The sequence below is a fragment of the Pseudophryne corroboree genome, chromosome 10 (genome assembly GCF_028390025.1).
Source record: "Pseudophryne corroboree isolate aPseCor3 chromosome 10, aPseCor3.hap2, whole genome shotgun sequence".
Taxonomy (NCBI): Eukaryota; Metazoa; Chordata; class Amphibia; order Anura; family Myobatrachidae; genus Pseudophryne; species Pseudophryne corroboree.
Genome location: NC_086453.1, coordinates 83268015 through 83293136, shown reverse-complemented (window position 1 = coordinate 83293136; position 25122 = coordinate 83268015). Strand labels below are relative to the sequence as shown.

Genomic DNA, 25122 nt, shown 5'->3' with positions numbered 1-25122 from the left:
CCCCGGAAAGTAAAAGGAGCAGACCCCTGACCCTGTGTCTCTGCAAGATTTTTTTTTTCTTTTTCAATGAAAAGTATGGTTGCTGCATTGCAGTGCGGAGAAACATCCCACCTCTCAGTAAGCACTGCTGCTCCACTTTCCTTTAAGTCATTCTTTTTTTTTTTTTTTTTTTACATATGTTTATGTGTGTCTTATTGCCTGCATCACTTCCCATCTGTCCCAGTTATCGGTTAGCAAAACCACTCTGCTATGTCTCTGAACTAGCTGAATATGTTTACCTCTATCCTCGTGCTCTTCCTAGATATACTTTGATGTCTCTCCAATTCCCTGGTCCCCTGTGCCTTCCTCACAAATCTCTGACCCTGGCTGTGCTGTGACCATCAATATTTCGCCCTCCCTTGTCTTTCCTCATCTTCTGTGCCCTCTTACCGCTGTGCCTCGTGAGAAGCCGCTCACCCACATCACAAGCTGTCAGCGCTGGAACGCTTTTCATTAAAACAAGCAAGAGAGATTGGCTGGCGTAAGGCAGATTCCTGTAGTTGTGGGATCCCCTAACCAGAATTGTTTTCTAATTGTTAATAATGGAACTCAGGAGCCTAATGATGAGATGCATCTGGAAAGTGCTTCTGGAATATGCAGCGCTCCCTGAAGATTAGCTGCTGAGAGCTGGAGGGTCTAAGAGCAAACTCCTGTGAGCAGGAGAAAGTGGTTATTTGCTGAGAATGCAGAACAGACAATGAGAGATAGAAGACGTCCTAAGATGCATCTTGTTCCTACAGCCGTGATTCCATAATTCTCCTCCGCATCCCTCTGTTCTCCTTCTATTAGTCCACTGTATGATTTTTATTTATTGTTGTTTCCTGAAACTGCTCATTGGTAATCTGAGCTAAGCAGATTCTCATGTGTGCGCTGCCTGGTCTACAGCGAATCCCTGCTTCTTAGAGGACAGCATAGATTTTTTAGTGCATAATAAGTTTGCAGCGTGAATGCAGCACAGGGCTCTTAATTGCTTTATTTAGAGGTGCCTCGGGATCTGGAGCAGCTAGCCTCTAGCAATGTGGGTAGCGATTTGTGCGTCCTGTCGTACACCCCTGTATTGTTATATGCTTGGGGTAACAGTGGCATTGTCCCCCTGGAAGAGCGCAGAAGTCCTGTGAATTGTTTGCTGTACCAACCAGTCCCCCAGGAGCTGACAGAGGACTATCTGGGCAGCTCAGACTGCTGCAGGAGGACTGCACTTTATAAATAGTCACACGGCCCAGGGACCATCCGCACCGAGGACTTAACTCCAGCTGGATCTAGAGATGACGTGCCAATCGTGATTTTGTAAACCGTGGAAAGGATATTGAGCATATACTGACCTCTTTGCCTCCTCTCTCCAAGCTGCTGTATCTCACTTTCTGCAATACTAGCACCACTTTGTCTTTCCTGATTTACCACCATACCTGCTTGCCTTGCATTAACCCCTACTGTCCTTGCGTCACTCCAGTTGGCTGTTCAGCTGCGACCAAGAATGACCATGTGGATCTAAACTATTACATTTAGAAAATGAATAGGCTGTATTTGCGATACAGAATAATGTTTGCAGTATAGTCATTATATTGTAATAATTGCACAGATTATGTTTTAGTAAGTGTTAATACCGCACTCATGCAGTCAGTTCTGTATCATAGTGTCTAGCATAAGTCCTTTTGATTAATTTCTACAGCTACCTAAGGCCATTGTATCTCCTCGGTGCTCCTGAGCCTCTATGTTAAAGACAGCTGAAAGATTTTCTCATGACCTTGTTCTACTTGCAGAGTCGTGTGGTCAAAACTTTTTTGGAGTCACTGATCTCTTATCATCTCAGTCTCTTATGACGGTGTCATTGAATTAGTGTTTCTGTGGCAAAATCGTGTCATTCTTCCTATAGATGGTACAGCATCTATGAGAACAATGAGAAAAGTGCATGAATCTGATCATCAGGGAGTGTCATAGTTCATTGTATGCGTTCCTTAATCTGCTGCACAGGAAACTCTGCAAGGGGCAAGAATATCTTCCTTTACTTCCCGGCAGGACTCTTGTGGAGTTCTTGGCACCAAAATGGGGATCCCCAACTGGGTAGAACAATCCTATTAATTGTTACAGTTATGTTAATGGGCTGTAATATTCAGCTGGGCTCGCTTGTCTAAAGCTTGTCCTTGTAAGGGTTTAATAATTCTGGATACGTTTTTGCATGGTAATCTGTGCCTGATAGGAATCAGGCATCGCAGCTTTTAAGGCATTTTCTGACATTTTAGCAGGGGCTTCTTGAAAATGAAAAGAAACAATGATATATAGCTGACATTTTTTTTGTTAGCTGTTAATTGCCATCTGGTTATCTCTTGCTGACTGTCCCATCCCTGTGCATTTGATCTATAGGGGTCATGCTGAAAGTGACTGTCTCTGATTCCACCCTGACCTGTACAAATTAAGATCTCAGCAGTAAAGCATATTTGCTTTGTGATGGTGCATAGTATTCAGCAATGGTCCAGTTCTGTACGGAGAAGCAAAACATGTCCTCAGAATGATGAATCTGTAGCCCTTATATCCCCATAAAACTCCATTGTAGGTTATTTGCATTGATGCAGTCACTTTGCTATTCCAGAGATATTATATACTCCCGTGTAGCCTTTTTATCTGATACTTGGGAGAATTGACATGAAAGGGAGCCCAGGGGTAGGTGAAACTAAACCTTTAATTAGTGTGGGATGTGTACTAGTGAGCGGGGGAGCGCTGCAAAGTACTGAAGGAGAGATCAAAGGCAGTAACGATTTGAATTTGATCGTTCTAAGTACAATGATGTTCTATTTCAGCTTCATACTGTAACCTAAATATATTCGATTTGCAATCATCAATAATTCATCACTCTCTCCCTTTAACGCCTAAGCTCACTGACACAGTCGGAGCATGCTTGCTCACCCGCGGCTTGGATTCTTTGTACGTTGTTTGACGATTTTTATTGTAACACCCTATTTGCAAATATATATTTAGGAATACTATAAGATCTATGTGAGCAACCAATGGTCTTCATGTGTAGAAGAGTAACGGAGTGGATACAAAAACCATAGAAACAGTTTATTTGTTTTAATAATTGCACTGAGGCGGATTGAACTTTTACAAGGGTCCTACACGACCAGTTCTAGGTGCTGCTGAGTTCCAGGACAAAGCACTTGGTCACAGCACTGCAGATTGTGGAGACTCGTCTTCTGTACTACAGACTAGTTCAACTCCAACAGAATGCAGACTTCCAGCAGTGATGACCCCAGCTACTCTCAGAGTTCACCACCCCGGGGTCGCAGAGCCAGATGGAAAGGTGTATACAGGGGGCGCTGGGGGGTCGCGGACAGTTGTTCTTTCAGCGGGGTGCAGCCTAATCCTGAGGAGCAAACACCTGAGCAGACCAAAAAGGAGAACCGGGTTATTGTCCTGTATTTGGACCTCTCTTTTCTTTTACTTCTAGAACTCAAGAAGATGAGTATGACACGCGGGTGCCTGCTTTGCATCAAAATCACTATGTTCATCTTTAACCTCATCTTCTGGGTGAGTACAGTGGCCCCTGAAAGTGAATATGTCCGCTTGTTCTCATGAAGGTACTGTGAATTTATTTTGCTCCCTCTCCATTCACGGAAAGTCGGGCCTAGTGCCAATGGCATTCTATGCAAATGAGAGGGAGGAGTTATGTTCTGCAAACATTTGAGTGGTTTAAGAACAAGTGATTGCCCCATCTCATCTACTCTGTAGTTTGGGGGTGTAGCAAACATGAATGCAATACAATGCTGAGGAATAAAGAGTCCCATACACTAATGCGATGTGTCCGTCTGACATGTCACCGGCGATCAGCCTGACAGCCTCCCGGGGAGCAGGATCGGCCAAGATACATCGTATGCTGTCCTTTCGCATACAATGTATCTTGGGCAATTCCAGCTATGCCTGCAGGGTCGGACGTGATTGAATGTGCAGCACATTCAGTCTGGAGGATCCGATCCGATGCTGACAGGGACGCGCATCGGATCAGATTGGAAACACCTCCAAAATGCCTGATTTCATCTGCTATATCGGGCCGAATGCCCGAAAGTGGATGAAATCGGGCATTATCGTCCTAGTGTATGGGGCCCTTAACAGATTTCAATGATTTTAAAATGTTTTAGTGTTTGGTTTTAAAATATATTTGAAAAATAATTTTTATCTATTTTAGAAATATTATCATTTTTTTTTTTTTTTTTACCTAAGTGGAGCTGAAAACCCAAGTCCCACTTATGCATCTGCCATGCAAATATATTATAGCTTTCAGTGGCGATAAAAAAAATAAAATCATCCTTATTGTCCTGATCAGGGATTGATAGAAAAGTCACTATCTGTCTGAGGTAACAAGGGTCCCCTTTGGTGTCACCTGTGGTTTAGGACACAAATTAGGGTCTCAGAATTGATGGCCAGCTATACAGTATAAGTTACAGCATGCACAGAGATTGTTAATTATCATTCTTTCAATCAATCAATCAATCAATCAATCAATCAATCAATCCACACACACAGGTATATAATTGTGCTGGGTGATCACAATTTGCAAGTTTGCCTTTTAATTACGATTTTTTAATTAAGTTCCTCTATATACCACACATACAGCAATAATTGCAAAGTGTCAAATACGATTACCCTGCAAGAGAGAACATCGTGTCCCAGGGCAACTAATTTGTGGGGGCCCGTACTAAAAAAAACTGTCAATATGATATGCTGGGAATCAGGGCCCCACCGAGAGCTTGACAGGCATGAAAACTGGGGCATGGCCAAATGTGGGAGGCGTGGCCATAGCTCCTGGTGCTTAACACAGGGACTTCTTAGGATGGGTGGTGGGGGGAGGGGGGTAAATTTTTTAGCTGCTTCTACCTACCTCAGCTCCACTGCTGCCAGTACTCCCAGCACCACAAATGTGTTAAACACACTGTAGTGCCCACAGTTTACATTATACCACACAGAACCCCACACTGTTAATGTAGTCCTGGCCGCACTGTTGTTAGTTCGGCACAGTTACACAGTGTAATGCAAAGCTTAAATCCTTAAATTTGCTATAAGGATCCTCAAGCACACCCAAAGTTACTTGTGTACAGAGGAAACCGGCTGCTCCACAGTTTGCTGTCTTATTTGTAATTACTTTTTTTTTGGAGCATAATTATATTTTAAGTGTGTGAGTCAAATATAAAATGTGCTGCTTCTAGTCTTAATGCAGCACAAGACAAATTGCCTGAAATTCTCTTGGCAATGGCTTTTTCCCTGAAATAATCACCTTGTAGTCATTCTAAAATATTGGCAATGGTGCTGGAAGGCTGATTAGAGTTACTGCTCATACCGCTAGCAGCCGGAGAGGTGTTTATTAAGTTTACTGTGCATTCACTGAAGCGAGAAATTCACAGCACGCTCGCTGCATACGTTTTGCTAAATACCGTTTTTATGATTGCTGTTGGTCCTTAGGGTGTACATTAGCACAAGGCCGCTGTGCATAGGAGATGTACGGGAATAAACTGAAGGTGTCATTGGGGCAATAGAGGTGACAGGGCAAGGGTCCTGCAGGAGACATAAAGAAGAGGAGGATTCTGGGAAGGGGGAATGCTCATCCTCTGCTTTCTTTTCCAGCTTGGAGGATGCGGTATCCTGGGAGTTGGGGTTTGGCTGGCTGTTACCCAGGGAAAGTTTGCCACCCTCTCTATCTCTTTTCCTTCGCTTTCCGCCGCCAGCCTCTTCATGGTGACGGGTTCTGTGATAATGGTTGTGGGGTTCATTGGCTGCCTGGGTGCCGTGACGGAACACCGCTGCCTCCTGCTGACCGTAAGTCTTTAACACTCGCTCTTTGCCAGTACAACAATAAATGTGTGAGATATCAATTGTACACTTTAAAGTATTTTCAAAAGTGGAATGGTGATATAAATTTGCTCTAGAATAAAATATATTTCTGCTTTTACAAAGTTCTCCACTATCACATTCAACGTACACTGGCCCTCATTCCGAGTTGTTTGCTCGCTAGCAGATTTTAGCAGCATTGCATACGCTAGGCTGCCGCCCTCTGGGAGTGTATCTTAGCTTAGCAGAATTGCGAACGAAAGATTAGCAGAATTGCGAATAGAAAATTCTTAGCAGTTTCTGAGTAGCTCGAGACTTACTCCTACACTGCGATCATCTCAGCCCGTTTCGTTCCTGGTTTGACGTCACAAACACGCCCTGCGTTCGGCCAGCCACTCCCCCGTTTCTCCAGCCACTCCCGCGTTTTATCCTGGCACGCCTGCGTTTTTCCGCACACTCCCAGAAAACGGTCAGTTTCCGCCAAGAAAAACCCACTTCCTGTCAATCACACTCCGATCACTTCAACGATGAAAATTCTTCGTTCAGACGTGAGTAAATCTACTAAGTTTTGTGCTAAAATACTTAGCGCATGCGCACTTCGTACCATGCGCATGCGCATTTTTGCCTTAATCGCTCCGTTGCGAAAATCGGCAACGAGCGTACAACTCGGAATGACCCCCATTGTCCTGTCTTACTGAGCGATGTATCAGTGTCTCAGCCTGCGTACTGATGGTGACACAAGGAAAGAGGTATCACACCTTCTAAAGATTATTGCTAGAGACTTTGGCCATACCGACCAATCCGCTTCCAGCTATAATTTATCAAGTACATTGTATAAAATGATAGCTAGAAGCTGTTGCTTTGTAACTTGTCCACTTGTTCTTTTTTTCGAAGGTTTGATGCATCTCCCCCAATAGTCAGTGCACAAAATACAGTACAAAAGTGCTACAGCCCACACTCCCCCTGCGCCCACTGTAGTAGCGCTACTGGCCCAACATTAACTCCCAGCTAAGTGAGACAGGACAGTACAGGTAATGCAGTCTTAAGGACCCCATACATCTAAGATATATTGGGGCAATGCCCCGATCCCCCAACGGCCGGCTTGGAGAATCGCCAATACTAAACATGTTTCCCAACTGAACTGTTTCCTTAATTTCCACAACAATCGCCGATCATCAATGGCCGCTGATTCGTGGATCTGCCTTTCTGGCAGGGTCGGGAATCGGGAAGCACCTCAAAGATGTATGGGGGCCTTTACATACATCAGCTACATAAATATTTCCACTTTGACCTTGCTGTAAAGGAAGATGTGAAATTAGGAGTTTTTATAACATTGGATCCTATCAATGAAGGAGGACCTTCCTTTCCTTTTTTCATGTGTAGATATATATATATATATATAAATAAATAAATGCTTTTCTTTTAGAATTTTATACCTACAGAAGCAATATATAATGGTGAGGTATGGCCAGCTGGCATGAATATGAGGATCAACACTTTAGTGGCAAACCAGACAACCCCCCCCCCACAAAGTAAAAAATAAAAAACCCAAACAGACAACATGTTATATATATTCCAAGGGGGGAATTCAAATATTTGAAAAGTCGGTTGGGTGTCTGTCTTAGCCTGTCTATTAGATAGGAAAAAACAGATGCCCAACTGACTTTTCAAACAATTGAATATACCCCAAGTGTCTCAGTGGTAGTCAGGGGCTCAGAACACAGCATAACAGTTAGGTAGCACAGTAGGGGAAACATTAAGGGAAAAAGAAACTGAGCTATTTACACCACCAAAAGCAGGAAGAATATTGTAGAGGACAGCTATAGGAAAAGGGTTTCTTTGTATAGGGGAACTGACATTAAGAAAATAAGATTATGCTTTATTTTATAGGTTTTTTTTTAATAGGATGTTCAGGAGTTACCCACTCAGAGAGACAGCGGGGGAGATAGTAATGTTGCGGGTGCCAGCACTGATAAGCAAAGATTCACCCCAGTCCCAGATGTGGGGCGATTTGCGCCCTACTCGTATAGGAATGATTGTTGGGGAAATGGTACATATAGGACTTTGGAGGGACCAGATAACTGCACACAACTACCTGTAGTAAAGATGAAGAGGTCCTTGATAATCGTGTAATACTGTATGTTGTGCATTATTTTATTTGAATGCCTTTTTTGTTTCTTCCTCTCAGTTCTTTGTGGTGCTGCTGATCATTTTCCTTCTTGAAATCATCAGCATGGTCCTTTTCTTCACCTACAACGATGATGTAAGTGCTCCTCTCCAGGCTTGTAATTCATGATGTATGTATACGTAAACGGTAAATTATAACTGAAACTACATCGTATAACAAATACCCATCTTTATGTAAAAGATCCTATTCAGTCACAGAAGGTTCAGTGTCCAAACCTGCACCTGCATTATTATTGATGGGTAAGTTTTGTGGAAGCTACAAACTTGTGTTACAGTAAGGGCTAAATTTACTATGCAGGTCTTTTCATAAGCGCCACATCTTTAGCAGTTTCATACTGTATGTATCAAAGCTTTAAGAAAGATAAAGTTGAGAGAGAGAAAGTACCAACCAATCAGCTCTTAACTGCCATATTATTTATTATCATACTTTATTTATATGGCGCCACAAGTGGTCCGCTGCGGCGTACAAAGGCAAACAGTAAGACAGAACAGGGTAAAAGAGAACATTACAATCGCCAAAACATAAACAGGACACCAGTAACAATAAGCACCACAGATCTCAGTACACAACACAGCTAATAAGCAGGTGAGTGGCTCAGTTAGGGACACGTCATCAGTAGCAAACTCAAGACTAGTAATTTTAGACCCAGCAGAAGGTATGAGCAGCTACAAGCGGACGGAATTCTGGAAGACAGCCAGTGTGTGGGTGAGGGCTGTAATGGAAGAGAATGAGAAAAGGGCTGAGAGAAAAGAAGGGAGGAGAAGCCTGCTCCTCGGAGCTTACAATCTAAGGGGAGGGGAGACAGACAGAAGACATGAGACATAAGCAAGTCAATGGGGACCTAAGATCGGGAAGGTAGAAAGATAGTGATGCCTGGGGAAGGAGGAAGGTAGTGTTATTTAGATGACTGGGGCAGGAGGGTGAGGTGAGCTACCAGGCAAATTAGCTATGTGCTGGATGGGTACACTGTGATGAGCAGGTGTGTTTTTAATGTGTGTTTGGAGCTATGCAAGGTCGGGGAGAGTCTGATGGAGTGGGGAAGTGCATTCCACTGAAAGGGCAGCACAGTAGAAAACTTGGATTCTTGCATGAGATGCAGTAACCAAGGAAGAGGAGAGGCCACAGTCATTGGCCAGCCAGATAGGGCAAGAAAGCGTGTATAGGGTGAAGAGGTTGGAGATGTAGGGAGCAGTGGACTCGGAGAGGACCTTGTATGTGAGGATGAGGAGTTTGAAGAGGATTCTGTAGGGGAAGGGGAGCCAGTGCAGTTTATGGCAGAGTTGAGTGGTGGATGTGGATGGGCAGGAGAGCAAGATAAGTCTAGCTGCATCACTGAGAACAGATTGGAAGGGGTGCCAGATGGGAACGTGGGAGCCTAGTGAGGAGAAGGTTGCAGTAGTCGAGCCGCGAGATGACCACTAAGTGAAAAGTTAATGTACTGGTGCTCCCGCAACATTCACTAAATACATAGCTTTACCGTTCTGACTTCTGTGCTTCTTAGTCATGTTTATGTTAGCAATATGTAGCTTCATTGTCTTAAGATATAATCATGCACAGGGAGCAGCTTTTGTGTTGCATCCTACAAAGGATGATATAAAGACATGGCTGAAATGTAAGAGAAAGAGTTGCAGGATGGCATGTACAAGCCCCTGAGGGGAGATTGTCTTGCGGTGGAAATGCACTTTAATACCTGATGCTTAGTTATATGTTCCAGCTGCACTCACCCAGTATTCCTTTCTCCTGCAGTTTCACAGCTATGCGCAGGATGACCTGAAGAAAGGGCTTGCACTCTATCAGACGGATGGTAATCTAGGACTGACCAATGCGTGGGACATAGTGCAGACTCAGGTAGGAGCAGTCTCTATAACTAATTGATCAGGCCACTGTGTGACTTATGTGTCATTTAACTGCAAAACTAAGAATAGCTACAAATGTAAGTAGCATACATGTTTTTTTTGTAAATATGCAAGTGTAATAAAAATACAATTGTTTTAATGTTAACATAAAGCTGCTAAAAATACAGAACACTGACAAATAACAGTGTACATGAACAAGTAAAAAAAAAATCATCTTTCAGTTAATTATGGTCATAATAACTAGTTAAAAAGCCATATTCCATGACAATGACCAGAGAATAGCACCAGAGTTCATTAGAAGACTTCAAGGGATGCTGCATAAACCTTACAGAAACGCCCGGGCCCGTCACTTGTGTTCAAAGTCATTGGCTGAAAGGTTTCAAGTTCACAGCTACAGTGGGAAGTATCTGATTGGTTTTCAGTCTGATAACCAATCGGATTAGACCCTCTTCTTCACACCTCTCCCAGCCAGGTAAAAACCAGTCATTCAGCATTGATTGGTTTTCCTGTATAAATACATGTCAGGTTGCATTCCTTATTCCTTTATTTCTCTAACGTCCTAGAGGATGCTGGGACTCCTTAAGAACCATGGGGTATAGTAGGGCTCCGCAGGAGACATGGGCACTTTAAGAAAGACTTTGACTCTGGGTGTGCACTGGCTCCTCCCTCTATGCCCCTCCTCCAGACCTCAGTTTGAGACTGTGCCCAGAGGAGGATGGGTGCACTGCAGGGAGCTCTCCTGAGTCTCCTGCTAAGAAAGTATCTTTGTTAGGTTTTTTTATTTTCAGGGAGCACTGTTGGCAACAGACTCCCTGCATCGAGGGACTGAGGAGAGAGGAGCAGACCTACTTAAATGATAGGCTCTGCTCCTTAGGCTACTGGACACCATTAGCTCCAGAGGGATTGGAACACAGGTTCGCCCTGGGCGTTCATCCCAGAGCCGCGCCGCCACCGTCCTCCTCACAGAGCCTGAAAAAAGAAGAAAGAAGGCTTCAAAGGCGGCAGAAGACTTTGTGAGCTTCACTGAGGTAACGCACAGCACTGCAGCTGTGCGCCATTGCTCCCATACACCTCACATACTCCGGTCACTGTAAGGGTGCAGGGAGCAGGGGGGGCGCCCTGGGCAGCAATATAAACCTCTCCTATGGCAAAATGAACTATATACATGTACAGGTGGGCACTGTACATGTATATTAAAGAGCCCCCGCCATGTTTTACATATTTTGAGCGGGACAGAAGCCCGCCGCCGAGGGGGCGGGGCTTCTCCCTCAGCACTCAACAGCGCCATTTTTTCTCCACAGCACCGCTGAGAGGAAGCTCCCCGGACTCTCCCCTGCTTGACACACGGTGAAAGAGGGTTTTAAAGTAGAGGGGGGGCACATAATTGGCGCACATATATATATATATATATATATATCTATCTATATACTATAACAGCGCTACTGGGTAAACATTCTGTGTTTTTTCCTGGGTCATATAGCGCTGGGGTGTGTGCTGGCATACTCTCTCTCTGTCTCTCCAAAGGGCCTAAAGGGGGAACCTGTCTTCAGAAAAGAGATTCCCTGTGTGTGTGGAGTGTGTCGGTACGCGTGTGTCGACATGTTTGACGATGAAAGCTCACCTAAGGAGGAGGGGGAGTGCATGATTGTCAGGTCGCCGTCGGCAACGCCGACACCGGACTGGATGGATATGTGGAATGTCTTGAATGCTAATGTAAATTTATTACATAAGAGATTAGACAAAGCTGAGGCTAGGGAACAGTCAGGTAGTCAGACCGTGCCTGTCTCAGTGGCACCGGGACCTTCCGGGTCTCAAAAGCGCACATTATCCCAGATCACTGACACAGATACCGACACGGATTCAGATTCCAGTGTCGACTATGAGGATGCAAAATCACAGCCAAAAGTGGCTAAGGGTATTCATTACATGATTATTGCTATTAAAGAGGTTTTGCATATCACGGAGGAACCCCCTGTCCCTGACACGAGGGTACACATGTATAAAGAGAAAAAACCTGAGGTCACCTTTCCGTCCTCATATGAGCTAAGCGAATTGTGCGAAAAGGCTTGGGAATCTCCAGACAGGAGATTACAAGTTTCCAAGAGGATTCTTATGGCGTATCCCTTCCCACAAAAGGACAGGATACGATGGGAATCTTCGCCTAAAGTAGACAAGGCATTGACACGCTTATCAAAGAAGGTAGCACTGCCATCCAGGATACTGCTACCCTTAATGATCCTGCTGATCGTAAGCAGGAAGTTACCATGAAGTACATTTACACACATTCTGGTACTATTATTAGACCGGCTACGGCATTGGCCTGGATTTGTAGTGCTGTCGCAGCATGGACAGATTCCTTATCTACGGAGATTGAGACCCTAGATAAGGATACCATTTTAATGACCCTAGGGCATATCAAGGATGCTGCGTTATATATGAGGGATGCTCAAAGAGACATTTGTTTACTAAGTTCCAGAATAAATGCTATGTCTATTTCTGCGAGGCGACTCTTGTGGACCCGGCAGTGGACGGGGGATGCCGACTCAAAGTGGCATATGGAGTCGTTGTCTTACAAGGGGGAGGAGTTGTTTGGTGAAGGCCTCTCGGACCTTGTCTCTACTGCTACAGCAGGTAAATCGACATTTTTGCCTTATGTTCCCCCGCAACCTAAGAAGGCGCCGCATTACCAAATGCAGTCCTTTCGTTCCAATAAAAGCAAAAAGGTACGGGGTTCGTCCTTTCTTGCCAGAGGTAAAGGCAGGGGGAAAAAGCTGCACACAGCTAGTTCCCAGGAGCAGAAGTCCTCCCCTGTGTCTCCAAAATCCACCGCATGACGCTGGGGCTTCCCTGGGGGAGTCAGCTCAAGTGGGGGCACGTCTTCGATTTTTCAGCCACATCTGGGTCCACTCACAGGTGGATCCCTGGGCAATAGAAATTGTTTCCCGGGGATACAAGCTGGAATTCGAAGAGGTGCCTCCTCGCCAGTTTTTTCAAATCGGCCCTACCAGCTTCTCCTTCAGAGAGGGAGTTAGTGTTAAATGCAATTCAAAAATTGTGTCTTCAGCAGGTGATACTCAAGGTTCCCTTTCTGCAACAAGGGAAGGGGTATTACTCAACCCTGTTTGTGGTCCCGAAACCGGACGGTTCGGTCAGACCCATTTTGAATTTAAAATCCCTGAGCCTGTACTTAAAAAGGTTCAAGTTCAAGATGGAATCGCTCAGAGCGGTCATCGCCAGCCTGGAGGGGGAGATTGGATGGTTTCCCTGGACATAAAGGATGCATACCTTCATGTTCTGATATTCCCTCCTCATCAGGCGTTCCTGAGATTTGCTGTACAGGACTGTCATTACCAATTTCAGACGTTGCCGTTTGGGCTTTCCACGGCCCCGAGGATTTTTACCAAGGTAATGGCGGAGATGATGGTGCTCCTGCGCAAGCAGGGTGTCACAATTATCCCATACTTGGACGATCTCCTCATAAAGGCGAGATCTCGAGAGAAGTTACTGGACAGCGTTTCACTGTCTGTGAGGACGTTACAGCAACACGGCTAGATTCTCAATATTCCGAAGTCACAGCTGGTTCCTACGACGCGTTTGACCTTTTTGGGCCTGATTCTGGACACAGACGAGAAAAAGGTTTTTCTTCCGATGGAAAAGGCTCAGGAGCTCGTGGCTCTGGTCAAAAACCTATTAAAGCCAAAGACGGTTTCAGTGCATCACTGCACACGTGTCCTGGGGAAGATGGTGGCGTCTTACGAGGCCATCCCCTTCGGCAGGTTCCATGCGAGGACTTTTCAATGGGACCTACTGGACAAGTGGTCCGGGTCTCATTTACAAATGCATCAAAGGATCGTTCTGTCTCCCAGAGCCAGGGTATCTCTCCTGTGGTGGCTGCACAGTGCTCACCTCCTAGAGGGCCGCAGGTTCGGCATTCAGGACTGGATCCTGGTGACCACGGACGCAAGCCTCCGAGGTTGGGGAACAGTCACACTGGGAAGAAATTTTCAAGGTCTCTGGTCAAGTCTAGAGACTTGTCTTCACATCAACGTCCTGGAATTGAGGGCCATATACAACGCCCTATGTCAAGCGGAGGCATTGCTTCGCGACAAGCCAGTCCTGATTCAGTCGGACAATGTCACAGCAGTAGCTCATGTAAACCGCCAAGGCGGCACAAGGAGCAGGGTGGCAATGGCAGATGCCACCAGAATTCTTCGCTGGGCGGAAGGTAATGTAAGCGCACTGTCAGCAGTGTTCATTCCGGGAGTGGACAACTGGGAAGCGGACTTCCTCAGCAGACACGACCTGCATCCGGGAGAGTGGGGACTTCATCAGGAAGTCTTCGCACAGATCGTGGGTCAGTGGGGACTGCCCCAAATAGACATGATGGCGTCCCGTCTCAACAAAAAGTTAAAGCGGTATTGCGCCAGATCAAGAGACCCTCAGGCGGTAGCGGTAGACGCCCTGGTGACACCTTGGGTGTTCAGGTCGGTCTATGTGTTTCCTCCTCTTCCTCTCATACCCAAGGTGTTGAGAATAATAAGACAAAGAGGAGTGAGAGCAATCCTCGTGGCTCCGGATTGGCCACGAAGGACTTGGTATCCAGATCTGCAGGAGTTGCTCACAGAAGATCCGTGGCCTCTTCCTCTACGGCAGGACCTGCTGCAACAGGGGCCCTGTCTGTTCCAAGACTTACAGCGGCTGCGTTTGACGGCATGGCGGTTGAACGCCGGATCCTAGCGGAAAAAGGTATTCCAGATGAGGTCATTCCATCCTGATCAAGGCTAGGAAGGACGTGACAGCGAAACATTATCACCGCATATGGAGAAAATATGTTTATTGGTGTGAGGCCAGGAATTCTCCTACGGAGGAGTACCATTTGGGCCGTCTCCTTCACTTCCTTCAGACTGGAGTGAATTTGGGCCTAAAATTAGGGTCCATAAGGGTTCAAATTTCGGCCTTATCCATTTTCTTTCAAAAAGAATTGGCTTCTCTTCCTGAAGTACAGACTTTTGTGAAGGGAGTACTGCATATTCAGCCCCCGTTTGTGCCTCCGGTGGCGCCTTGGGACCTTAATGTGGTGTTAAGTTTCCTTAAGTCACATTGGTTTGAACCTCTCAACACGGTGGAGTTGAAGTACCTCACTTGGAAGGTGGTCATGTTGTTAGCCTTAGCTTCAGCAAGGCGAGTTTCGGAACTAGCGGCTTTATCTGGTTTTTCATGTGGATAGGGCGGAATTGAGGACTCGTCCTCAGTTCCTTCCTAAGGTGGTCTCATCTTTTCATATGAACCAACCTGTGGCTACGCGTGACTTGGAGGATTCCGAGTCCTTGGATGTGGTCAGGGCTTTGAAGATTTATGTGGCCAGGACAGCTAGGGTCAGGAAGACAGAAGCACTGTTTGTCCTGTATGCAGCCAACAAGGTTGGCACTCCGGCTTCTAAGTAGACTATTGCTCGCTGGATCTGTAACACGATTCAGCAGGCGCATTCTACGGCAGGATTGCCGTTACCAAAATCGGTTAAGGCCCATTCCACTAGGAAGGTGGGCTCTTCTTGGGCGGCTGCCCGAGGGGTCTCGGCTTTACAGTTGTGCCGAGCAGCGACTTGGTCGGGTTCAAACACCTTTGCAAAGTTCTATAAATTTGATACCCTGGCTGAGGAGGACCTCCTGTTTGCTCAATCGGTGCTGCAGAGTCATCCGCACTCTCCCGCCCGTTTGGGAGCTTTGGTATAATCCCCATGGTCCTTACGGAGTCCCAGCATCCTCTAGGACGTTAGAGAAAATAAGATTTTACACCTACCGGTAAATCTATTTCTCGTAGTCCGTAGAGGATGCTGGGCGCCCGTCCCAAGTGCGGACTTCTCCTGCAAGACTTGTATATAGTTATTGCTTTAATAAGGGTTATGTTATAGTTTCATCGGTTTGGACTGGGACTATGTTGTTTGTTCATACTGTTAACTGGGTAGTTTATCACAAGTTATACGGTGTGAATGGTGTGGGCTGGTATGAATCTTGCCCTTGGATTAACAAGAATCCTTTCCTCGTACTGTCCATCTCCTCTGGGCACAGTTTCTCTAACTGAGGTCTGGAGGAGGGGCATAGAGGGAGGAGCCAGTGCACACCCAGAGCCTAAAGTCTTTCTTAAAGTGCCCATGTCTCCTGCGGAGCCCGTCTATACCCCATGGTCCTTACGGAGTCCCAGCATCCTCTACGGACTACGAGAAATAGATTTACCGGTAGGTGTAAAATCTTATTTTATACATTAAATATGTTCAATCTGCAATGATAAATAGCACATACAGAATATTAGACATGCTTGGCCACAGCAGGTACCAGAGGTATGTCCGGTTGGCAAACAGGCATATGCCCAGGCATCTGACTGGTTTGGTTTTGGTGCATACTGGGCCTGATTCGGGTTCAACTGTTATAGTTATATTTCTCTAACGTCCTAAGTGGATGCTGGGGACTCCGTAAGGACCGTGGGGAATAGCGGCTCCGCAGGAGACTGGGCACAAAAGTAAAGCTTTAGAACTACCTGGTGTGCACTGGCTCCTCCCCCCATGACCCTCCTCCAAGCCTCAGTTAGATTTTTGTGCCCGAACGAGAAGGGTGCACACTAGGTGGCTCTCCTGAGCTGCTTAGTGAAAAGTTTAGTTTTAGGTTTTTTATTTTCAGTGAGACCTGCTGGCAACAGGCTCACTGCATCGAGGGACTAAGGGGAGAAGAAGCGAACTCACCTGCGTGCAGAGTGGATTGGGCTTCTTAGGCTACTGGACATTAGCTCCAGAGGGACGATCACAGGCCCAGCCATGGATGGGTCCCAGAGCCGCGCCGCCGGCCCCCTTACAGAGCCAGAAGACAGAAGAGGTCCGGAAAATCGGCGGCAGAAGACGTCCTGTCTTCAACAAGGTAGCGCACAGCACTGCAGCTGTGCGCCATTGCTCTCAGCACACTTCACACTCCGGTCACTGAGGGTGCAGGGCGCTGGGGGGGGGGGCGCCCTGAAACGCAATAAAAACACCTTGGATGGCAAAAAATGCATCACATATAGCTCCTGGGCTATATGGATGAATTTAACCCCTGCCAGAATACATAGAAAAACGGGAGATAAGGCCGCCGATAAGGGGGCGGAGCCTATCTCCTCAGCACACTGGCGCCATTTTCCCTCACAGCTCCGTTGGAGGGAAGCTCCCTGGCTCTCCCCTGCAGTCACTACACTACAGAAAGGGTTAAAAAAGAGAAGGGGGGCACTAATTACGCGCAGTATTAAAGATACAGCAGCTATAAGGGGAAAAACACTTATATAAGGTTATCCCTGTATATATATAGCGCTCTGGTGTGTGCTGGCAAACTCTCCCTCTGTCTCCCCAAAGGGCTAGTGGGGTCCTGTCCTCTATCAGAGCATTCCCTGTGTGTGTGCTGTATGTCGGTACGTTTGTGTCGACATGTATGAGGAGAAAAATGATGTGGAGACGGAGCAGATTGCCTGTAATAGTGATGTCACCCCCTAGGGGGTCGACACCTGAGTGGATGAACTGTTGGAAGGAATTACGTAACAGTGTCAGCTCTGTATAAAAGACAGTGGTTGACATGAGACAGCCGGCTACTCAGCTTGTGCCTGTCCAGACGTCTCATAGGCCGTCAGGGGCTCTAAAGCGCCCGTTACCTCAGATGGCAGATATAGACGCCGACACGGATACTGACTCCAGTGTCGACGGTGAAGAGACAAATGTGACTTCCAGTAGGGCCACACGTTACATGATTGAGGCAATGAAAAATGTTTTACACATTTCTGATAATACGAGTACCACCAAAAAGGGGTATTATGTTCAGTGAGGAAAAACTACCTGTAGTTTTCCTGAATCTGAGAAATTAAATGAGGTGTGTGATGATGCGTGGTTTTCCCCCGATAACAACTGATAATTTCTAAAATGTTATTGGCATTATATCCTTTCCCGCCAGAGGTTAGGGTGCGTTGGGAAACACCCCTAGGGTGGATAAAGCGCTCACACGCTTGTAAGAACAAGGGCTCTACCCTCTCCTGAGATGGCCGCCCTTAAGGATCCTGCTGATAGAAAGCAGGAGGGCATCCTAAAAGGTATTTACACACATACTGGTGTTATACTGCGACCAGCAATCGCCTCAGCCTGGATGAGCAGTGCTGGGTTGGCGTGGTCGGATTCCCTGACTGAAAATATTGATACCCTAGATAGGGACAGTATATTATTGCCTATAGAGCATTTAAAAGATGCATTTCTATATATGCGTGATGCACAGCGGAATATTTGCCGACTGGCATCAAGTCTAAGTGCGTTGTCCATTTCTACCAGTAGAAGGTTATGGACACGACAGTGGTCAGGTGATGCGGATTCCAAACGGCATTTGGAAGTATTGCCTTATTAAGGGGAGGAGTTATTTGGGGTCGGTCTTTCAGACCTGGTGGCCACGGCAACAGCTGGGAAATCCACGTTTGTACCCCAGGTCGCCTCTCAACATGAGAAGACGCCGTATTATCAGGTGCAGTCTTTTCGTGGGCAAGCGGGCAAAAGGTTCCTCATTTCTGCCCCGTGACAGAGGGAGAGGAAAAAGGCTGCAGAAATCAGCCAGTTCCCAGGAACAGAAACCCTCTCCCGCCTCTGCCAAGCCCTCAGTATGACGCTGGGGCTTTACAAGCAGAATCAGGCACGGTGGGGGCCCGTCTCAATGAATTTCAGCGCGCAGTGGGCTCACTCGCAAGTAGACCCCTGGATCCTTCAGGTGATATCTCAGGGGTACAAATTGGAATTCGAGACGTCTCCCCCTCGCCGTTTCCTAAAGTCGGCTTTACCGATGTCTCCTTCTGACAGGGAGACAGTTTTGGAAGCCATTCACAAGCTGTATTCCCAGCAGGTGATAATCAAGGTACCCCTCCTGCAACAGGGAACGGGGTATTATTCCACACTGTTGTGGTACCGAAGCCGGACGGCTCGGTGAGACCGATACAAAATCTAAAATCTTTGAACACTTACATACAGAGGTTCAAATTCAAGATTGAGTCACTCAGAGCAGTGATTGCGAACCTGGAAGAAGAGGACTACATGATGTCTCGGTACATCAAGGATGCTTACCTTCATGTCCCAATTTACCCTTCTCACCAAGGGTACCTCAGGTTTATGGTACAGAACTGTCACTATCAGTTTCAGACGCTGCTGTATGGATGGTCCACGGCACCCCGGGTCTTTACCAAGGTAATGGCCGAAATGATGATACTCCTTCGAAGGAAGGGAATTTTAGTTATCCCTTACTTGGACGATTCCCTGATAAGGGGAAGATCCAGGGAACAGTTGGAGGTCGGTGTAGCACTATCTCAGGTAGTGTTGCGGCAGCACGATTGGATTCTCAATATTCCAAAATCGCAGCTGATTCCGACGACTCGTCTTCTGTTCTTAGGGATGATCCTGGACACAGTTCAGAAAAAGGTGTTTCTCCCGGAGGAGAAAGTCAGGGAGTTATCCGAGCTAGTCGGGAACCTCCTATAACCGAGCCAAGTCTCAGTACATCAATGAGATGGTTCTGGAAAAAATGGTGGCTTCCTATGAAGCAATCCCATGCGGCAGATTCCACGCAAGAACTTTCCAGTGGGACCTGCTGGACAAATGGTCTGGGTCGCATCTTCAGATGCATCAGCGGATAACCCTGTCACCAAGCACAAGGGTGTCTCTCCTGTGGTGGTTGCAGAGTGCTCATCTTCTAGAGGGCCGCACATTCAGGACTGGGTCCTGGTGACCACGGATGCCAGCCTGCGAGGCTGGGGAGCAGTCACACAGGGAAGGAATTTCCAGAGCTTATGGTCAAGCCTGGAGACATCACTTCACATAAATATCCTGAAGCTAAGGGCCATTTACAATGCTCTAAGCTCAGCAAGACCTCTGCTTCAAGGTCACCCGGAGTTGATCCATTCGGACAACATCACGGCAGTCACCCACGTAAACAGACAGGGTGACACAAGAAGCAGAAGGGCAATGGCAGAAGCTGCAAGGATTCTTCGCTGGGCGGAAAATCATGTGATAGCACTGTCAGCAGTATTCATTCCGGGAGTGGACAACTGGGAAGCAGACTTCCTCAGCAGACACGACCTCCACCCGGGAGAGTGGGGACTTCACCCAGAAGTCTTCCACATGTTTATAAAACTCGACAAGTATTGCGCCAGGTCAAGGGACCCTCAGGCAATAGCTGTAGACGCTCTGGTAACACAGTGGGTGTACCAGTCAGTGTATGTGTTCCCTCCTCTGCCTCTCATAACCAAGGTACTGAGAATTATAAGATGGAGAGGAGTAAGCACTATATTCGTGGCTCCGGATTGGCCAAGAAGGACTTGGTAACCGGAACTTCAAGAGATGCTCACGGAGGATCCGTGGCCTCTACCTCTAAGAAGGGACCTGCTCCAGCAAGGACCCTGTCTGTTCCAAGACATACCGCGGCTGCGTTTAACGGCAGGGCGGTTGAACGCCGGATCCTGAAGGAAAAAGGCATTCCGGATGAAGTCATCCCTATCCTGATCAAAGCCAGGAAAGATATAACCGCAAAACATTATCACCGCATTTGGCGAAAATATGTTGCGTGGTGCGAGGCCAGTAAGGCCCCGACGGAGGAATTTTCAACTAGGTCGATTCCTACATTTCCTGCAAACAGGAGTGTCTATGGGCCTGAAATGGGGGTCCATTAAGGTTCAAATTTCGGCCCTGTCAATTTTCTTCCAAAAAGAACTAGCTTCAGTCCCTGAAGTTCAGACGTTTGTGAAAGGGGTACTGTATATACAGCCTCCTTTTGTGCCTCCAGTGGCACCTTGGGATCAAAATGTAGTTTTAGGGTTCCAAAAGTCACATTGGTTTGAACCACTTAAATATGTGGAGTTAAAATATCTCACATGGAAAGTGGTCATGCTGTTGGCCCTGGCCTGGGCCAGGTGCGTGTCAGAATTGGCGGCTTTATCCTGTAAAAGCCCTCATCTGATTTTCCATTCGGACAGGGCGGAATTGAGGACTTGTCCTCAGTTTCTCCCTAAGGTGGTTTTCAGCGTTTCACCTGAATCAACCTATTGTGGTGCCTGCGGCTACTAGGGACTTGGAGGACTCCAAGTTGCTAGACGTTGTCAGAGCCCTGGAAATATATGTTTCCAGGACGGCTGGAGTCAGAAAATCTGACTCGTTGTTTATTCTGTATGCACCCAACAAGCTGGGTGCTCCTGCTTCTAAGCAGACTATTGCGCGTTGGATTTGTAGTACAATTCAGCTTGCACATTCTGTGGCAGGCCTGCCACAGCCAAAATCTGTAAAAGCCCATTCCACAAGGAAGGTGGGCTCATCTTGGGCGGCTGCCCGAGGGGTCTCGGCTTTACAACTTTGCCGAGCAGCTACTTGGTCAGGAGCAAATACGTTTGTAAAATTCTACAAATTTGATACCCTGGCTGAGGAGGACCGGGAGTTCTCTCATTTGGTGCTGCAGAGTCATCCGCACTCTCCCGCCCGTTTGGGAGCTTTGGTATAATCCCCATGGTCCTTACGGAGTCCCCAGCATCCACTTAGGACGTTAGAGAAAATAAGAATTTACTTACCGATAATTCTATTTCTCGTAGTCCGTAGTGGATGCTGGGCGCCCATCCCAAGTGCGGATTGTCTGCAATACTGGTACATAGTTATTGTTACCAAAAAATCGGGTTATTGCTGTAGTGAGCCATCTTTTCTAGAGGCTCCTCTGTTATCATGCTGTTAACTGGGTTTAGATCACAAGTTATATGGTGTGATTGGTGTGGCTGGTATGAGTCTTACCCGGGATTCAAAATCCTTCCTTATTGTGTACGCTCGTCCGGGCACAGTATCCTAACTGAGGCTTGGAGGAGGGTCATGGGGGGAGGAGCCAGTGCACACCAGGTAGTTCTAAAGCTTTACTTTTGTGCCCAGTCTCCTGCGGAGCCGCTATTCCCCATGGTCCTTACGGAGTCCCCAGCATCCACTACGGACTACGAGAAATAGAATTATCGGTAAGTAAATTCTTATTTTATTAACGCAGTTTTCCGATTATTGTGCAGTGTGGGTCCTGCATCGTCACTTGGGTCCTGCGTCGTCAGGTGCTTGACAGTCTGCAGCCATTTGGGGGCGGGGAGAGGGCGATGACAGTCTCCATTTTGTAGGAGTGCAAGGCCATATTCTGACTGAGATTTCCTGGCCTCAGCAACAGAGTTGCGGCAGCCTGTCTGTCAGTAGCGCTATGCTAATTCCCACTGAACCTGTATCAGGCACACTAGTTGGAAAAAAGTGAATTTTCTGCATAATTTTTCATTTGTATTTCAGTTTCGATGCTGTGGAGTGAAGAATTATACTGACTGGTTGGACGTGCGGAACAGCTCGCTTGTGCCTCACTCTTGCTGTACGGAGCACAGCGCTTCCTGTCAGAACACTCCCAGCACTTGGTGGAAAGACGTAAGCATTTTATATTTTCTAGAACTGGACAAATGAATCCTAACATACAGTTGTTGTCTATGGGGCCAGTTAGGAAGTGTTCGGGGGGGGGGGGGGTTCCCTAGCTTTGCCCTGCTACGCATTGCCACTTCACAACAGCCTCCGCATCCTGCACCAGGCTAGACCTGGCACTCCACTTATTTATGTAGACGTCAGCCTCTGTACATTTTTTGACACTCTGCCCCCCTAGGCTTATGTCTGGGCTGTGGAGACATCTCCAGAGAGCGAAAGTAGGTTTGTGCTTTAGGCTAACCATCCAGATGCACCAGTGTAGTACCAAAGTGTTCTGTGGAGTGCAGTTAGGGCTGCTTATTAAATAACCTCGTGTTCATTCCTTCATGTGCTACGTATTAATAGTGTAGCTCTCTGTGTGAACAAGTGGAGCCTTGTTTGATTCGTCATACCCATTACATAGTCATGAAGTCATGCTATTTATGTGCAGCGAAAACGACTTGTTCACAAACTTGCCCTAAACGGTTCCCCCAGTGTAAACCCTGCCCTTCCCCACTCTCTTACAGTGTTAACTGTACGTACTATCGTTACTTAGTTACCCTGTTCCAGCGCTGACCACTACATCTACTGCCGCTTCTCCCGGGTCCTGGCTGTAAGTTTTTTTTTTTACCGTACTGTATTTGACCTAATTTGCGAAGCTCCATTCTCTCAGGATGGGTTGAGTTCGGGTGACGGACGCCAGGATCCCGGCTTTTAGATGGCTGGTGGGGAGGTGGGGGGTGAGTGCAATGAAGCCCCTTGCGGGCGTCATGATTTGCTGCGCTCGTCACAGGTTCTATTCCCACTCTGTGGGTGTCGTGGACACCCAGGAGTGGGAATAGTCCCTGTTGGTCGGCATGCCCCCAGGTCTACCCTTGAGGGAGATGTACTAAGCCTTGGAGAGTGATAAAGTGTAGAGAGATAGAGGCCCAGATTTATCAAACCTCGGAGAGTGAAAAATTGGCATGTGATAAAGTACCAGCCAATCAGCTCTTAACTGTCATGTTACAGGCTGTGTTTGAAAGATGACAATTAGGAGCTGATTGATTGGTACTTTATCTCCATCTACTTTATCTCTCTCCAAGGCTTAGTACAAAGACCCCTGTGGTTGTGCTTGCTGCAGGGACCGCCGGGCTTTAAATGCCCACCCACTTGTGACGTCAGGTAACAACACATTGGGCGGACGATTGGTAAGTGTGTATGCACTTACCAATAGTCAGATAGTCAGCCAGGTGTGTGTCCAGCATAAGTAAAAAATTATTGTTGTTTATTCTGTTTCTGTAATTTGTTAAGTGCCGCAGAGCCTGTGTGGTGCCATATAAATACATTATAATAATAATTATGTAGTATTAGCTACAAATTAATGTGCTATCAATACATAAGCATAATAATTTATATAGATCAGGGCAATCCAGCAACGCCAGAACTATGGGCTTGTGATGAAATGTATAACAACCCAACACAGTTTACTTATTATAATGTGCCGTAGTGTCTGTAATTAGATGTATATTTTGTTTAAGTTGCAGATTGGGACGTGACTGTTAGATCTGTTCCTTTTTGACATATCTAGAACATTGCACAATTCCATTTACATTTTTGTGAACATGGGCCCTCATTCCGAGTTGTTCGCTCGGTAAAAATCTTCGCATCGCAGCGATTTTCCGCTTAATGCGCAATGTTCGCACTGCGACTGCGCCAAGTAAATTTGCTATGCAGTTAGGAATTTTACTCACGGCTTTTTCATCGTTCTGGCGATCGTAATGTGATTGACAGGAAATGGGTGTTACTGGGCGGAAACAGGCCGTTTTATGGGCGTGTGGGAAAAAACGCTACAGTTTCCGGAAAAAACGCAGGAGTGGCCGGAGAAACGGAGGAGTGTCTGGGCGAACGCGGGGTGTGTAATCGCAATATTGCGAATATATCGTTCGCAATTTTAAGATGCTAAGATTCACTCCCAGTAGGCGGCGGCTTAGCGTGAGCAAATCTGCTAAAATCCGCTTGCGAGCGAACAACTCGGAATGAGGGCCCTGTTCTTATTCAGATATGTATAATTACACAGTGCAAATTACATTCTGCAAGCTGGATATAGGGGCTAATTCAGTAAGGATAGCAAATTCTGCTAATCAGCAGAACTTGCTATCCTTTTGCTCGCATGCTGGGGGCTGCCCTCCCTTCGACAAGCAGAAATTGCGATCGCTTCGAAATTTCTGTTTGCAGCAGAAACTAAAGACGACTACTGCAGGCGCAGCTTAGCGGGGGCCGCAGGAGTCCCGGCGCCATTTTACCTGTAACGGCGGCTGCATGTGACGTCGCGCAGTTGCCGCTCACCACGCCCCGACACGCCTAGGTTTGTCTGCCTCCGCCCACTGTTCGGTTCGCCCCACCCCTGCAACGCTCTGTCTCCTCCCTGGAAACGGAGCGTTGCCGCCTCCCCGCCCCGCGACCACCTCTGCCTGATTAACAGGCAGAGGCGATCGCATTTTCTGCGGCCTCCCCGCAGAAAGTGCGGGCACATGCACAGTACCGGCGTTGCGCATGCCCCCACGGCCCACCGCAAAAATTCCAGTTGGATCGCAATTTGCGATCCAACCTGAATTAGCCCCATAATTCTAGTAAAATGGGTCCGTCATATGCTGGGTCACCACATCACCTGTAATCGCCATCCTGTATTGAACTGTTAACTAGCACAGCCAATAATTCCTCCTAAATAATAAATAAAAAAAATTAACAAAACTAAT

General features: G+C 46.8%; 1 protein-coding gene across 3 annotated transcripts in view; it reads left to right on the top strand.

Annotated features, from left to right (window-relative positions):
- Positions 1-25122, top strand: part of LOC134966080 (tetraspanin-4-like) — a 160042-nt gene that overhangs the window by 102711 nt on the left and 32209 nt on the right. Inside the window, exons 1-6 of one of the 3 annotated variants that reach the window (XM_063942553.1) lie at positions 235-834; positions 3482-3561; positions 5650-5841; positions 8042-8116; positions 9788-9889; positions 22226-22354. In XM_063942553.1, the coding sequence (XP_063798623.1) occupies positions 3493-3561; positions 5650-5841; positions 8042-8116; positions 9788-9889; positions 22226-22354 (567 nt within the window). In that variant the 5' untranslated portion in view covers positions 235-834; positions 3482-3492. The other 2 variants (XM_063942552.1, XM_063942551.1) reach the window with 2 other exon arrangements.